The sequence below is a fragment of the Nannospalax galili genome, unplaced genomic scaffold (assembly GCF_000622305.1).
Source record: "Nannospalax galili isolate Female #2095 unplaced genomic scaffold, S.galili_v1.0 scaffold180, whole genome shotgun sequence".
Lineage (NCBI taxonomy): Eukaryota > Metazoa > Chordata > Mammalia > Rodentia > Spalacidae > Nannospalax > Nannospalax galili.
The window spans coordinates 2780771-2796028 of NW_008348199.1; the positions used below are offsets into that span (position 1 = coordinate 2780771).

The 15258-nt window shown below is 51.6% G+C and overlaps 1 protein-coding gene across 3 annotated transcripts; it reads right to left on the bottom strand.

Moving 5' to 3' along the window:
• Tspo (translocator protein) lies at positions 1-8013 on the bottom strand. 3 transcript variants are annotated; one of them, XM_008844735.3, is made up of 4 exons: positions 7887-8013; positions 2201-2410; positions 1447-1585; positions 1-420 (listed from the first exon to the last, which is right to left on the bottom strand). In XM_008844735.3, the coding sequence occupies exons 2-4, from the start codon at positions 2380-2382 to the stop codon at positions 232-234; spliced, it is 510 nt and encodes a 169-aa protein (XP_008842957.1). In that variant the 5' UTR covers positions 2383-2410; positions 7887-8013; the 3' UTR covers positions 1-231. The 3 variants fall into 3 exon arrangements, with proteins under 3 accessions (XP_008842957.1, XP_008842958.1, XP_017656512.1); XM_008844736.3 differs by lacking the exon at positions 7887-8013 and adding an exon at positions 7415-7435; XM_017801023.2 differs by lacking the exon at positions 7887-8013 and adding an exon at positions 6562-6786.
• Positions 8014-15258: the final 7245 nt, after the last annotated feature.

Here is a 15258-nt window from a genome sequence, read left to right on the forward strand (position 1 = left end):
CAGGAGGTTAAAAACTGTATTTAGCTTTAAAAGCCCTATGCGACAAGGGCATGCTTGGAGCAGCACAGAAAGGTCAAATACTGTTTCCAGGATGGGACTCTGCAGAGAACACCTTGAGCTCTGGCAACTCCCTGGGTCAAAAAAGAGAACAGGCCTAGTGGCCATGAAAGCGTGACAGCCACCACCCATGGTGGCTGACGGGTGCTGCAGTCCTCAGGAAGCTGGGTGCCCTCATTCTGGGAGCCGTGAATCCCCACGCCAACCACGGTTATCACGCCACACGTAGTAGTTGAGGGTGGTGGCAAAGGCCAGCCAGGCCAGGTAGGGATAAAGTAGGCGGGCCGCTGGTGGGCTCACTCGGTGCCAGGCAAGAGTCGTGGCAGTCGCCACCCCACTGATGAGCAGGAGGTCTGCCAAGGCCTGGGGAGACAAGACATGGAGGTTGAGGGCTGGGTCTAGAAGTCTGGAGCCTCACTCAGCCCCGCACCCAAGAAGTGGAGCCACACCCACCTCTGCTCTCTGTTGTCGGCAAATGGAAGTCTTTCCTGCCTGACAGTGCCACGTGTGGCATGTTCATGACAGCTCCAAGGGGCGGGCAGTTCAAGGGTGAGGCAGCCGCTGAAGGCTTCCAACCTCAAGACACAACACTTGCTGTCCTGAGCGGCCAGAGTATGGGCCAAACCCTGGTGCCGTGCGTTCCACAGGCCCAGCAAGAACTTTTTTTCCTTTATTTGGAGACAGGGTCTCACTATGTAGCCTTAGCTAACCTGGAACTAGCTATGCAGACCAGGCTGGCCTCACTTATATCCATCCCCCTGCCTCTGTTGGGACTACAGGTATGTACCACCCAACAGCAAGAACCCAGTTTTTTTTCTTGGTTTATTGAGACAGGGTCTCCGTGTAGCCCCAGCTGGCCTGGAACTTGCTATGTAAACCAGGCCAGCCTTGATCTCACAGAGATCCGCCTGCCTCTGCCTCTGGAGTACTGGGATTAAAGGTGTATGCCCCCGAACCCAACAACAAGAACCTTTTAAAAGAGAGGTTTTGTCCCCATGTATTGGTGCACAACACCAGGTGTAATGGGTTTCCCATGCCATGGCCCCTAAGCCAAGCCTGCAACCCCTTGCACTTCAATTTAGCACTCCTGGCTTTGGGAAGATAGGATGAGAGGACTTCAGCACACGGGTCCACAAACAGCTGCCTTTCTTTCTGAGATGGGAGATGGGGCTCACTGACACTAGGCAGGCCTGCTGTTCTGTGCTCAAGCAATCCCCCCACTTCAGCATCCCGCTCGAACCACAGGTGCCCCACTGCACTTGGCTCACAGAGCTTCTAAAGGGGCTATGAGCCACAGGCCTCCCCAGTCTCCTGCAGACACTGATGGTGAGCCCCCATCCTCAAGGGGCATCTCCATCAACCCAAGATTCAGATCAAGACTACACTTACCCAGCCCATCTGCCGGGCACCAAAGAAGATTGGAGGCCATGCCCAGTTCATGGCTAGCTGACTGGTGTAGAGGCCCAAGGGAACTACAGCCTCTTCTGTGAAACCCCCCAGCTCTTTCCAGATCATGTAGGAGCCATACCTGAAAGAGAGGCCATCAGTCAGGGAAATCTGATGGAAAAGGCCATGACCACCATGCTGAGACCAACAGTGATCACTCAGGCATACCCTGCTATTGACTTCTGTGTGATTGCAGAGAAGTTGCTTGCCCTCTCTGGGCCTTTGTTTCTCATAGGATTGCTACAGAGATTTGAGTTAAGACCCTGAGTCAATGTGTGGCTATGGGACAGTGGCTGGGGGAGGAGAGGACAGCGGTAGCCCCATCATACAGGCTGTCAGGGCCGTGAAACAACCATCAAGAAAGTCTTCCCCAAATGAACCACACCGGGGCCTGGCGATTCACAGTCCAACCAAGGGATTGCACGGCCGCCTGTTTGTCTTGGTGTGTTGTCCATTGTCCTCCACACTGACTTTTAGACTTGGGGCAGCCTCAGTAGGGTGAACCAGCAGGCAGCTCTCTCCAGAAGCCAGCAGGGAAAAGTTTAGTTGTGCAACTCTAAATAGAACCGAAATCTCGACACCTTCCCCAACCCCCACATGATGCCATCTCTGTCCCAGACTTCCTCAGCTAAGGGGCTTGATGCCCTGCCCAGCCTGTATCCATGGGGGACAGAGCACCCCAAGATGATACACCTACCCCATGGCTGAATACAGCGTGCCCCAGATAGGAGCCAGCGTCCAGCGAGGTGGATGCCACGACGGCTTCTGCAGGCTGGCATACCAGCGGAGACCCTCGCCACGCACAAAGTAGGCACCTACGAAGCCCCCCAGGCTGGGTGCCAGTGTGAGGCCCACGGCGGGCACCCAGGGTGGAGCCATGGCTGCTGCACTGCTGTTCTGTAAAGACCTGAAAGAGAACACAGGACAAGGTGACAGTATTTTCGGAGGACCACAGGTGTCAGCCCACCATTGCCTTCAGCACCTCTGAGATTTTGTCCCTAGGATCAGTCTCCCACTAACTCCCAGGCTCCAGGGGAAACACTCCACACAAACTCCCACTCCCTGTGGCTCCACCCAGCCCCAGCTCCTGCCCTACTTTGGGCATCTGTTCTCTCATCTCACCCTCAACCTCCTAGTGTGACCTCTGCCCCTCCATTAAGACTCAGCTCTCCTCTCCTGGGACCAAATGTTGCCCAAGGGCTTGGAAGACCCAGGCATTATGTTCCAACACCTCAGTCCATCTTCACTCATTCCCTCATTCCGTTGGTGACTGGCAGCCGGCAAAGCCTGGCCTTCTCAAAGCCCTGTTTCCCGCCATGACCTCAGGGAAGTTATTTCAATCCTCTGGGCCTCAGTTTCCCCCTAAGCAGAATGGGATATGGTCACTGTATACTTTAGGCCCAGCCCAGTGGGCACCATAAGAGTATCTGTGTATGGGTGTTTCACCTCCACCCCAGAGGCCCATCCTGTGCACCGAGAGAGAGCAACCTGCCCAGGGCCACCCAGCAATCTGGGCCAGGCTCTTCCCAGGTCACAAAGTTACTCTCTTGTGGACACTCAGGGAAGTGTTCAGGACTGGGTCCCCCACCATGTCTAGAAACTGGCCCAAGGGTCCATGCATCCAATCACTGGGCTGGAGTCAAGCTTTAGTAAATAGGGGCAGAGGAAGCCAGTAGGTTTCCTGGGATGCTGGTCAGCCATATGCCCTTGCCCACTGCTTCAAGGTCATGGGATACCAAGGATGAAGGCTGTGGACCTACTAAGCACCCAGTGCTGGGCGAGTCTTCTAGCACTCAGTATGCTCACTGGGACTGAGCCTATCAAGAGAGTGGAGCCTCCAGGGTAGAAGACCAGAGCCAGCTCTGCCTCTGCCCACTGTGGGACCCTACACCAGTCAGCATCCTGACTGCACTTGTTTCCCCAACAAAAATGGGAGTCTTGAGTTCCCACAAACTCAGACCAACTATGGCTAGAGAATGAAGGGGTGTTAGACAAGAAACCACACACAGGCGGGGTAGGCAGCTCAGTGGGTAAAGCACTTGCTGGAAAGCATGAGGACTGGGGCTGCGATCTCCAGAATCCAAGGAAATGCTGGGTGAGTGTGGTAGCCCACCTGTGATCCCAGCACTCTGGAGGCAGACAGGAGATTCCCAGAGCAAGCTGGCCTGCTAGACCAGTTGAATTGTTCAACTCTGGGTCCAACAAGAGACCCTGCCTCAGTCCATAAAGAGAAAAGTTATCAAGGAAGAAACCAGATGTCAACTTCTGGCCTCCACATGCATGTGCACACATACACACACATACAAACACACCACACACATGCAATGCACACATGCACCACATGCAGGCACTCATCACATACTCAGGCACACACACATGCACACACACGTAGACGCACACACTACAGACACACCACACACAGACGTACACATGCAGACACATATACACACACAGGCAACACACCCCACATGCAGACACATAGTACACACAGGCAGGCAGCACACACACCACACATATTCAGACACATGCAGACACACAGCACACAGACATACACACCACACTCACATGCAGATGCATGCATACACATCACATTCACATGCAGGCACATGCATACATATGTCTGGGCAGAACGGGAAGCAGAGCGGGGTGGGGTGGGTATTGGGCCCTGGACGGGAAGGTAGGAGGCAGGGTCTACAGTCAGGCTGCTCAGCACCTGGTTGAGAAGCTGCACCAGGAGGCAGAAGTGGGATGGCTACTTCTGCATTTACCAGAGTTGAGATAAGACAATGTGTAGCCCCGCCAGATATGGTAACAAAGCCTGAAACCCCCAGCACTGAGGAGGCTGAGGCAGGTGGACTGTGAGTTTTAGGCCAGCCTTGGCTACACAGGGAGACTCTGCCTTAATAAAAGGGGAGGAGGGACGAAGGGAAGGAGAGGAGGAGGAAATCATACGGTCTCTGCTTATGCTCAATATTTGCCAACTGAATCAGTCTCTCCACTGGCTAGTCTCTGATCCTGGATCCAGACCCTGTTCCATCTGTTGTCAAGGCCCTGTCACCGTATCAATCCTGCTGTGACACCTGTCATGGTTTTCTATTGGTTTTGCTATTGTTTTGTTTTGTGACACAGGCTGCTGTATAGCCCAAGCTGACCTGGAACTCACTCCATGGCCCAAGCTAGCCTTGCACTCATGAACCGCCTATCTCAGTCTCCCAACTCCTGAGTGCTACCTACAGGCCCACACTAGGCTGGTGTGATACTCATATAGCCCAGACAAGCCTTGAACTTATGGCAATCCTCCTGTCTCAGCCTCCTGAGTGCTGGGATTACAGGCAAGCACCACCATGCCTAATGCTGTGTTTCCTTAACTGAGGTGGAATTCCCCGAATGTAACAAACCATCTAAAAGTGTCAGTGGTATTGGTACTTTCCCACAAGTTCCAAAACGAACCCAGTGTGCCTGGCAGTCACTCCTGCTCCAACCCTGGGCAACCAGCAACCCACCCTGGGTCCCTCTGCACCTGCCTTCTCTGAACCTTCCCTACCAGGCTGACTTGCAGTTGACTTTCCTGAGCTTCCTGCCTTAGAGGTCTGCCAGGCTCAACCCCTGCAGTGAAACCTCTCCCCTCCCCACAGGGCTCTGCAGGCAGTCGTGCTCCAGTCACAGCATCCAGTAGGAGGCTAAGCCCATACTCTGTGCCCAGAAGTCTCCAAACAGAATTGACCAGTGTCCCTGCTGACAAGCTTTAGAACCCACCATCCAAGTGTCCCAGTATACATCAGGGGGTGGCAGCCAGATACAATGACAAGGGCAAGAAGACAGGGTCTGGGAACAGGACACTGAGCCCGGGCTCCTGTTCCCACCCTCCAGCTGCCCCGACAAAAGCCAGACTGTGTTTATACTCTGCTAGGCTGAAGGGATCAGAAGGCTGACTCCCTCCCCACCCAAGGTCACAAAACAGGGAGATGCCCCACCCAAGGTCACAAAACAGGGAGGCCACCTGGCCCACATGGAGACCACAGGAGTCTGGACAAGAACATTCCAGGGGCCTTTTGGAGACTACCCAGCTCCTGAGTCACCCGCCTGGGGGTGCGGGCAGGCAGTGGGTGGGGCCACCAAACTGAGTTTGGTGGGGCCACCAAACTGAGTCACCCTGGGCTAGGCTGAGCTGGCATAGAGATCAGGGTGCAGACCTAGAATGGTATAGAGGGACAGGGCAGGGGCAGGTCTAGGGGATACACAGAGGGGTAAAGTCACCCACCCACCCTTTATTTCTGCCTCTTCCAGAAGATAAATAAAAATCCAAGCTTCAGGGACCGAAGAGATGATTCAGTAGTTAAAAGAGCTCTGACTACACTTGCAAAGGACCTGGGTTTGAGTTCCAGCACCCACATGGCAGCTAACAACTGTCCGTAACTCCATTCCAGGGGATCCGATGCTCTCTTCTGACCTCCATGGGCATTGCATGACATGCGTGCACTTACATACATGCAGGCAATACATTCGTACATACAAAATTTAAAAATAGTAAATAAAATTTTTTTAAAAATTCGAGTTTTGTTCTATCTCCAGCCTGCTTGGGGTCCTCAGGATGCTCAAAGGAGAAAAGACGGAACACAGGCACCCTCCACACCGGGCTGTGGCTATTGGTGCTGGGGCCCCTCACCCATTTCCTCCAGAGGAACAGGCGGCCTCCAGACTCAGGCCAAGGCTGAGACCACACCAACACATAAGTTCCTGAATGCTCTGTGGGCGAAGATAGCAGGCACAGAACATCCCCCCTTGGAGATCTGGGGGAGCTGTTCGTGGGGATTGCCCTCGGCAGAGCAGAGGATGAAAAGGACGATAGCGGACAGGAGACTGCTCAGAACGTTCTCTCCTCTGGCTCCCCTTGGACCTGGGAAGGGGTTCCAGGAGGCACACAGCTCCGGCTCAGGGCTCTTGCACACCTACTGTCAGAGCATCATTTATTCCTCACAGTGGCCATAGGGCAGAGCTCAGCCTCCTCCCTTCGACCCACACCACCTGCTCAGCGTCCATAGGGGCTTTATTACTTACTAGTCCCACTTTCCAGATGAAGAACCTGAGGCTCAAGAGATTGCGGAACATTCTAGATCTGTGCCTCCAAAGCCAACTGTGCCACATGGCTACTCAGAAAATTGTCACCTCCACTTGGGATACATGGCTCAGGGCAGGATCAGGCCCACAGGCAGCCACCTCCTCTTCCCAGGGCCAGAAGGTTCCGAGGGCAACAGCATCACCCTCTCCACCCTTGGTGGAGCCCAGGGCCCCATCCCCACCTAGGACAGAGAGAGGGGATCTGAGCCCTCCCACTGACTGGATTCAGTCTCTGAAATGTTTCACTCCTGGCCAGACAGCCCCAGACCTCCTGCCATCCTGGGACCTCTGTGTCCCCAGGTCTGTGAAGCTGGGGCTTAGCCAGTGGGTCTGGGGCACCTTAGGTCTCCCTTGAGACCGTGGCCCAGAAACACAAGGAGGCGGTGCCCTCTCAGGTCCCCTCCCTCCTACTACCTCCATCCTGAATCTCGTGATCCCCCCACCCAACCACCACCACCATCACTTTTTAAAATGAGTCACGGCTAGTCCTCATAACATCTATGAGCTGTTCCCATTGTGAAAGTGACCAGTGTGCCATCAACAGGGTCTGGAAAGACCGGCAGTATGGAGGGGGTTGCTGTGAGGTCTGGGGTGTGGGGAAATTGCCTCGGGAAAATGACCACTTTCTCAAACAAAGCAGGCATTCAGGCAACGGCTTGCACAACCAAAAAGAAGTAAAAAAGATTTAATTTGATGCAAATCAAAGAAACAATCAAAAGTCAACTTATGGCAAACTGAAGTCAGAGTAAAGGGCGTGCCTGCTGTCTGTCGTGCCCACCCCTCGGTCACTCACCCTCAGTCCTTTCTGGAAGCTCAGCCCAGCCACCAGCAGACAGAGACACACGCAGGGCCACGGGAGCCTTCCGGGAAGCCAGCTTTGGCACTGGCATCAACCGGCAGGGGCTCAAAGCCCTGGCTGCTCCACTCTGCCAGTGTGACGCCGGACGCAGGGACCCTCAGGTTCCCACGCATCCCAGCGCGGGCTTGCAGGGGAGGCAGGACTTCGTGCTAGAGCCACCCGCCTGGCTCCGAGGCCTCCACCCCTCCCCGCCGGCCGGACACCCGGAGCCCCACCCGGGCGCCGGCCCTGCGCTGCGGTCCCCGGGGTCCAGCGCGCCCCCCGCGCGCTCCCGGAAGTCCCGCCAGGCCCCATCAGCTCGGCGCCGGCCCTCGGCTCCGGCCTCAGTTTCCCTCCTGGCTCCCCGTGCTCCCGCGGGCGCTGTTGGGGTCACACCCACCCTCGGCCCCTCCGCGTCCCCACTCACCCCAGCTCTGGCTGCTGCCGGAAGGGCAATGCGCGCAGGGGAGACAGCCGCCCGCCCCGCCCGGCTCAGCCCCGCCCGCACCACACCCCAGGCACCCGCCCTGGCTTCTCGTGCGGCCATCCCTCCGTTCCTCTCTCCCGACGGTGGTCCTAGATGACCACCCTCCCCCAACCCCGAGACCTAGCAGGGAGGGGGTCCGCCCCATTCTGGGTGTCTCGGGCTGGGCACTCTGTTCTGTGGACAATGGGGTGGGGTGCCTGTAATCCCAGCACTGGAGGCACAGAGGCCACAGGGTCACAGTGAGTTCGAGCCCAGCCTGGATTACATATTATAAATATATACTCTGGAGCTGGAGAGCCGGCTCAGCAGTTAAGAGCACTGACTGCTTTTGCAGAGGACTCGGGTTCGGTTCCCAGCACCCACATGGTGGCTAACAACCTCTGTAACTCCAGTTCCAGGGGATTCGATATCCTCTTCTGACCTCTGTGGGCATTGCAAGACACGGGTGCACATACATATATTCAGGCAGTACACTCAGACATATAAAATAAAAATAATTATATATATATATTCATTCTATTTTTATTGTATTGACATAAACACACATATAACCCTGGCTAGATTCTGCTTTAAGTCAATGTGGAGTGCTTGCTTTGCAAGTCCCTGGGTTCAATCCCCAGCACCACCAAAAGCAAAAGGAAAAAAACTGAAGAACTTTCCTGAGTGTTGTGGCGCCAGGCCCCAGGCCCCAGGCACCAGGCCTGGCCACACCTCCAACTTGCTGGCAGTCCTCAACTCCTTCTGTGAGGAGCTGCCAGAGACTGATAGAATATCAAGCTTGGCCTCCTGGGAAGATCCAGAGAAGGAGGCAGTGTGGTGCTCTACCACCTCTCTGGTTCCATGTGGCTCCCAAACATTTGCTGAGGCCAGGGCCAAAGGAAGGGGGTGAAAACGTGCACGCACACACGCACATGCACACGAACACGCACACACGGCCATCTTTGTGGAATTCACACCCATTTTGTAGATGGTAACATCACAGGCCAGCTATGCAAGTTCCTGCCAGGATCTACATTGCAGGACTGGATGTAGGTGAGGATGCAGGTCCCACTGTGCCTGAAGCCTCTCTATAACCTCACTCTGTCCTCACCATCACAGCCCCACCTGAGCCTGATCACAGCCACAGTCCCTCCCTGCTCCCAGCTCCTCCCTTGTCCTTCCAATGGCTATGCTTAGTGTGGCCACATCCCTCCTCCGCTCCCACACTCACTCAGTGGCTCCCACAACCTTGGAATCTAGTCCAAGCCAGTTAACACATGGAGCTTGAGGCCCTGGACCTGGAGCCAAGCCAGCCTACCACACCCCCTTCTCCACCTTTGCACACTTTGTTCCCACCTAGTGAAACGCCTGTCTCATGTAGGGTATCTCCATACGTTCAAGTCTCATGGTTTCTCCTGTGTGTTCCAAGAGAACCCCAAGTATACTAGACCCCTGCCTTCCAAAGGGACAGTGACCTCACCCCTCTGAATCACACACACACACTGAGCATGGGAGTATCTCAGGCATTTAGCCTGTGCCATCAACATCATAAGGTACCCAGCTCTGGGATGATCCTTGAGGATACAGCACAGTCACACTCAGCCCCTGGTTTTGTCTATCAGGGAGGCTACATGGAAAACACCCTCCTTCCCCCAAACGGTCAACCATAGCCTGCATGCTCAGAGAAATGAGGAGACAACCCTGAGGCCACACAGCACAGGATTCACACCTAGAAAGTCTAGCCCACTCCCAAAACCATGTAGTTTAGCTTCCCAGTTCCAAGTATGACTTGAGTAGAGTATTTCCTCCTATTTGTGTGTATGCTTATTACAGGTGTAATCAATGTTTATAGTAAGAGAATTGAAAGATACAGACAAGAAGGAAGAGGAGGAGGGGGGGAGGAGGAGGAGGAGGAGGAGGGGAAGGGGGCTCCCGTGACAGCCTGTCTCACTGTAGGCAGGGCTCCTTTAGTAGTCTGCTCCTGGGCTGACCAGCACGACACTGATTCTTCTCTCTCATGACAGCCATTTGAGAATTTGAGCATAGCTGTCAGGTGCCCCTTGACCTTCATCTCTGGTGAAGAATTCTGGGTTCTTAGCTGGTTATGGCAGCACGGAGAAAGAGGAGGGGGAGGAGGAGGAAAAGAAACCCAGCACCTACCTCCCATCACCGTGGAAGCAGCGCTGACATCTTGGTGTCTCCTAAGCCCACAGATGGATACAAGCATGCCTTCAAGCTATAAAAAATGTCTTTTTTAACTTGTTTTCTTCTGCTTCCAATGAATCAGAAATCTCTTTGTGGGAGGCTGGAGAGATGACTCAGTGGTTAAGAGCACCAGCTGCTCTTGCAGAGGCACAGTTCTCAGCCCCCACATGGTAGCTAACCATCTGTAACTCCAGTTCCAGGAGAATCCAATGCCCTCTTCTGACTTCTGCAGACATTGCACAACATGGGTGCACTTACACATATGCAGACAATACAGTCAGACACATAAAATAAAAACAATAAATAAAGTATTTAAAAAGAAATCTCTTTGTGGGGTCCTTGAGCTGGCTCAGTGAATAAAGGTGTATGCTTTGGCAACCTGACCTCAATTTAAGGAACCCATGTAAAGGTGGAAGGAAAAAGCCAACTCCATGAAATTGTCTTCTGACCTATAGACACACAATGATATTATTTAAAGAATAATCTTCTTCACATTTAAAAACACTTGTCTACAGTGTTTGATTTTGCTTTTAATGTGAAATGTTCCCCCCAAAATTATTTAAAATGTGTGCACTTTAAATTGTTTTCTTATTCTATGTGCATGAATGTTTTGCCTGCTGTATGTAAGTGCACCATATGCCCCATGTGTATACTTTAATAAGGTTTCCAGTTGTCCTCCTGCCCTAGCTAATGAACAGACCTTACCAATGGCCTAGAAGGCCCTTGTACCTGCTCCATCCCTGTCTGAAGGTCACTGTCACCTTCACTTTGGATTTGGATATGCCCTGTATTTTTTAGGGTTTTTTGTTTTGTGTGTGTGTGTGTGTGTGTGTGTGTGTGTGTGTGTGTGTGTGTTGTCTCCCTGTAGCCCCTGCTGGCCTGGAACTTGCTATGTAGACTAGGCTGACCTCAGTCTCAAAGAGATCCGCCTGCCTCTGCCTCTTGAGTGCTGAGATTAAAGGCATGCGTCACCACGCCTGGCTTTCTTTAGAGTTTTATTAATATACATGGCATGGTTCTCCAAGCTCTATATTGACTCTGAAAAGCTGACGGGCAACTTACTGGGCTGAGGAGAGATGGGCCTCATGGCCACATGATGTGTTACTTTTCTCATGATTGTGATGGGATACATGCAGAGGCAACTTAAGGGATGGAGGATTCATTTTAGCTCAGGGATTTAGGGAAAACAGTCCATCAAGCTGGAGAAGGCATGGTGGAGCAGCTGGAATCTGGTGGTGGGAGCTTGTGCCTGCTGCTTGAGTATGTGGCAGACCAGGAAGCAGATAGAACAGAAATGGCCTGGTCTTCCACCTAGGTCCTGTTTCCCAAAAGGTTTCCCAACCTCCCAAAACAGCACCACCATCTAGGGACCAAGAGTTCCAAACATGAACCTGTGGGGGGCATTTCACATTCAAATCACAACGTTCTGCCTCCTCATAATGCAAAATGAACTCGGTCCAACTTTAAGAGTTTGCATATTCCTAACCAACACTGTTCAAAAGTCCAGTTTCTGAGACTCGGGCAGTCTCTTAGACACCAGCTTCTGAAAAGTCAAAGATAAGTTACATATTTTCAATACATGAGGTCAAGCAAGCATTCCCATTTCCAAAGGAAAGATTGGGAGGATAGTTTGGGGCCCAAGCAAGGCTGAAACCCAGCAGGGCAAATACCAAACCCAGCTCCAGGTCCAGAAACCTGTGGATGTGGTAGCATTATGTGCACTCCAATAGGCTTAAGTAGCCACGCCTGGATGACCCAATTTCAACCCAAGGCCTCTCTCTTAAGCTGGCTCTAATCACAGCTTTCTAGGACAGACATTTCATATCCTTGACATTTCAAACATCCAACATCTGGGGTCACCATAGCAACTTAGGCTTTATCTTCTCAGCTTCATCCACAGCTAACTAAGGAGCTACATGCAGGGAATCCTATCCTATGTGTCACCTGGCTTCGTGGCTTTTTTTCTGAAAGCTTGTTGCAAGCGTCAGTGAGCCTATAACCCTTGCATTCTGTGTACCTGCAGAACCAGCAGTGTGGGTAACTGCCAAGTTCTGCCGCTGCCGCCTCAAGATGCTTGGAGCATCTCTAAGGGGCCTCTTGGTGCCTGTAAACCTGAGAAGACATAGCCCAGGCAGCCCTTTGGAACCAGGACTCTGTCTTTTCATGCACTGTCCTTTCAGGGAAAGAAAAGAACAAGTTTCAAATAGGTTTACGTTTTATACCATGAGGACTTCGGTGGGCGGGGCCTTGCTCTCAAGGCACCTTTCCCTTTATCTTAGTAAGTGTGGGAAAGAGGTGAGACTCTAACTTGTCATCATAGTGGTTGGAGGAACTTCCGGGTTACACGTCACCCCTTCCTCCGGCTCTTACAAACTTTCTGCCCACCTCTTCCAAGAAATTCCCTGAGCCTTGGAGGGGGTGAGAGGTGTGGGACAGGACAATCATCTCGAGATACTGACCTCTTGGGCCTCCCCATCATTTGTCTTCAAGATGTGGCCACTGATCCATCTCAATGGTGTCTCACCTACCATAAAGACAAACAGAAGGAAGCAGACACATCTAAACAAACACGGGTGTAAATACACATGTCTATAAGATATCCCAGTAGGCGTACCATAGTCATCAAATAGCATACTTCCCTGCTGGAGCCTATAGCCTTGCGTGACACAGGGGGTTGGCCTGGTCTACAGCACCAGATGTGTGTTCCACCCCTAGGAGAGGGCCTTATCCAATAAGAAATTTGTCAGTTGTACATGTTAGTTCAGCCAATATTGTACCAGCAGGGCAGGTGTAGTTTGGCATGTCAGTAGTGTGCAACACACAGGATCCATCATTGAGCAGAATCATAGGGGATCCTTTTTCCCCAACTATCTTCATAGCACCTTCTGGCAATATGAAAGCCATCCATCTAGTGACATGGAGTTTTCAGCTTAGTCTCGGCTCCGTCTCTCCTCCTGTGCTCACATCACGTAGTGTCTTCAGCAACATGGCCTTACCGACCTTTTCTAGTGTATAACCGATATTAGTGGCAATACCTTGGTTAATTTGAGGACCTCTAGGATCTCTGTGGCCAACAGCTCATAAGGGGACAACTCACCCCTGGTAGTGTAAGTTTTTCTTAACAGTTGTACAGCTTTGGGAGCCTCTGTTTTTATTTTCATATAGGATTAGGTGTTGTAGGCTTTTCCCAATCCTTCTGGTATTACTGGTGTCTTTCCCAACCATAAAGCTCCCAACAATCTTATAGCTATAGCTGGCCTTTTTTTCTTCAGGTGGACTTGATACCTTTCAAATGGGTTTCACATCTGTAAAACACTCAAAGATTAATAGCATATATTAAATCAATTATAGGCAAGGTCTAACATAGCATTGAAAGGTTTTATCCATCTGTATTGCTTTCTCCATAGATCTCTGCTGGGTACCATGGCATGGGTAAGAGGCATTAACTTGGTTAGTTCTTTACTATCTTTAGTTATCCCTTTGGAGTCATTCCACATTTTGAGGATCTTACATGGAGCCTCTTTGTATCTTTTTATCCTTGATACACTCATGGGTACTGGCTCAAGTTGCCTGACCCTGCACCAGGCTAAGGAGGCAGAGGGTCCCTCTTGTCCCTGCTGCACCTGTTGGTTCCCTGAGTCAGACAGGCCCTGGGTCTGCCTCCCGGCTGTAGCCGTATCTGTCATCTCTTCATTGACCATAACTGGCTGCTGGGGGGAGGCCCTGGTGGGAAAAACTGCCTCCACCCCTAGCATAGCCTTTCTCAGGAAAGAAATGTAGCTTGTTTAATCTTTGTGGATCCTTAACCACCCCGGGACAGATTTTATCCTCTGACTGTCTTTTGTGAACTGTTCTTCGGGTTTTAAAGCCTTCTAGAAACTCCTCAGTACCAAATTTGGTTTTCTATCAATTTTTCCTTAGGAACCTGGGCTCAACATAAATCTTACCACAGTTTTCTTCAAGTGACCCAAATGGACCTCTTTTCTGCCTTGTCTTTTTACATCTCTTATAGGTTGTTCTGTTATTCTGTAGACATGTTTTACACACTGGTCAGAGTCACTTAGATCTGCCAAAGCCTCCCTCACTTTACAGAGATTCTGTCCCATTAAGGGACTTAGCAAAATCACTGAAGCTTCATACCATTTTCTAGGTCCCAGTTGAATTAAGCTTTCCTTTGTATCTCTGGTGAACACAGCCTTATCTGGCCCAGTGAACTGAGCATCATATATTGCTTTTCTCATACCTAGTTCTCTCAGTAACGCCTGTCCCTCTTTTATAGTCCTCCAGCCCCTGCTAATCATGGGGGGGGGTCTCCATTGGTGATGACCATATATCTTTAATGCCTTGCACAAGCCATTCCATTAGGGACTGTTCCCCCTGTATTGGCCTAGGTTGAACAGCCTGTGTCTCAAGCACAGATGGGTTGTTATATAACTCAGCTATGATGCTTCTGTAGGACTTAAACTGATGTTATTTGCTCCCATGTCCCCCCATAACCTCATAAGCCACGTAGTGAGGGACTCTTTAATTGCTTATTTGAAAGTCTTTCCTAGTCCCAACAACTCCAGTGTGGAGTATTTTCTCCTAGTAACAGTATGAACGTATGAGTGTATTGCCTGAATGTATGTAAGTGCACCCATGTCGTGCAATGCCCACAGGCTTTGGATGCCCTGAAACTGGCATTATGGATGGTTGTTAGCCACCATGTAGTTGCTGGGAATCAAACCTGGGTCCTCTGCAAGAGCAGCCAGTGCTCTTAATGGCTGAGCCATCTCTCCAGCCCTCCTCCTTTATTTTTGTTACATTTACTTATGTGTGTGTGTGTGTGTGTGTGTGTGTGTGTGCATTTGTGTGCGTGCCACTGCACAAGTGGAGGTCAGAGAACAACTTATGGAAGTCAGTTCTCTCCTTCCACCTGTGGGTTCCAAGGATTGAACTTGGGTTGCCAAGTGTGGTAGCAAGCATCCATACCTAATAAGCTATCTCACCAATCCAAGACTTTCTCTTCAAAATATTTTGGGGGGGGTCTTTTTAAGACAGGGTCTCCCTGTAGCCCCAGCTGTCCTGGAACTCACTATGTAGACCAGACTGGCCTTGAATTCACAGAGATCTGCCTGCCTCTGCCTCC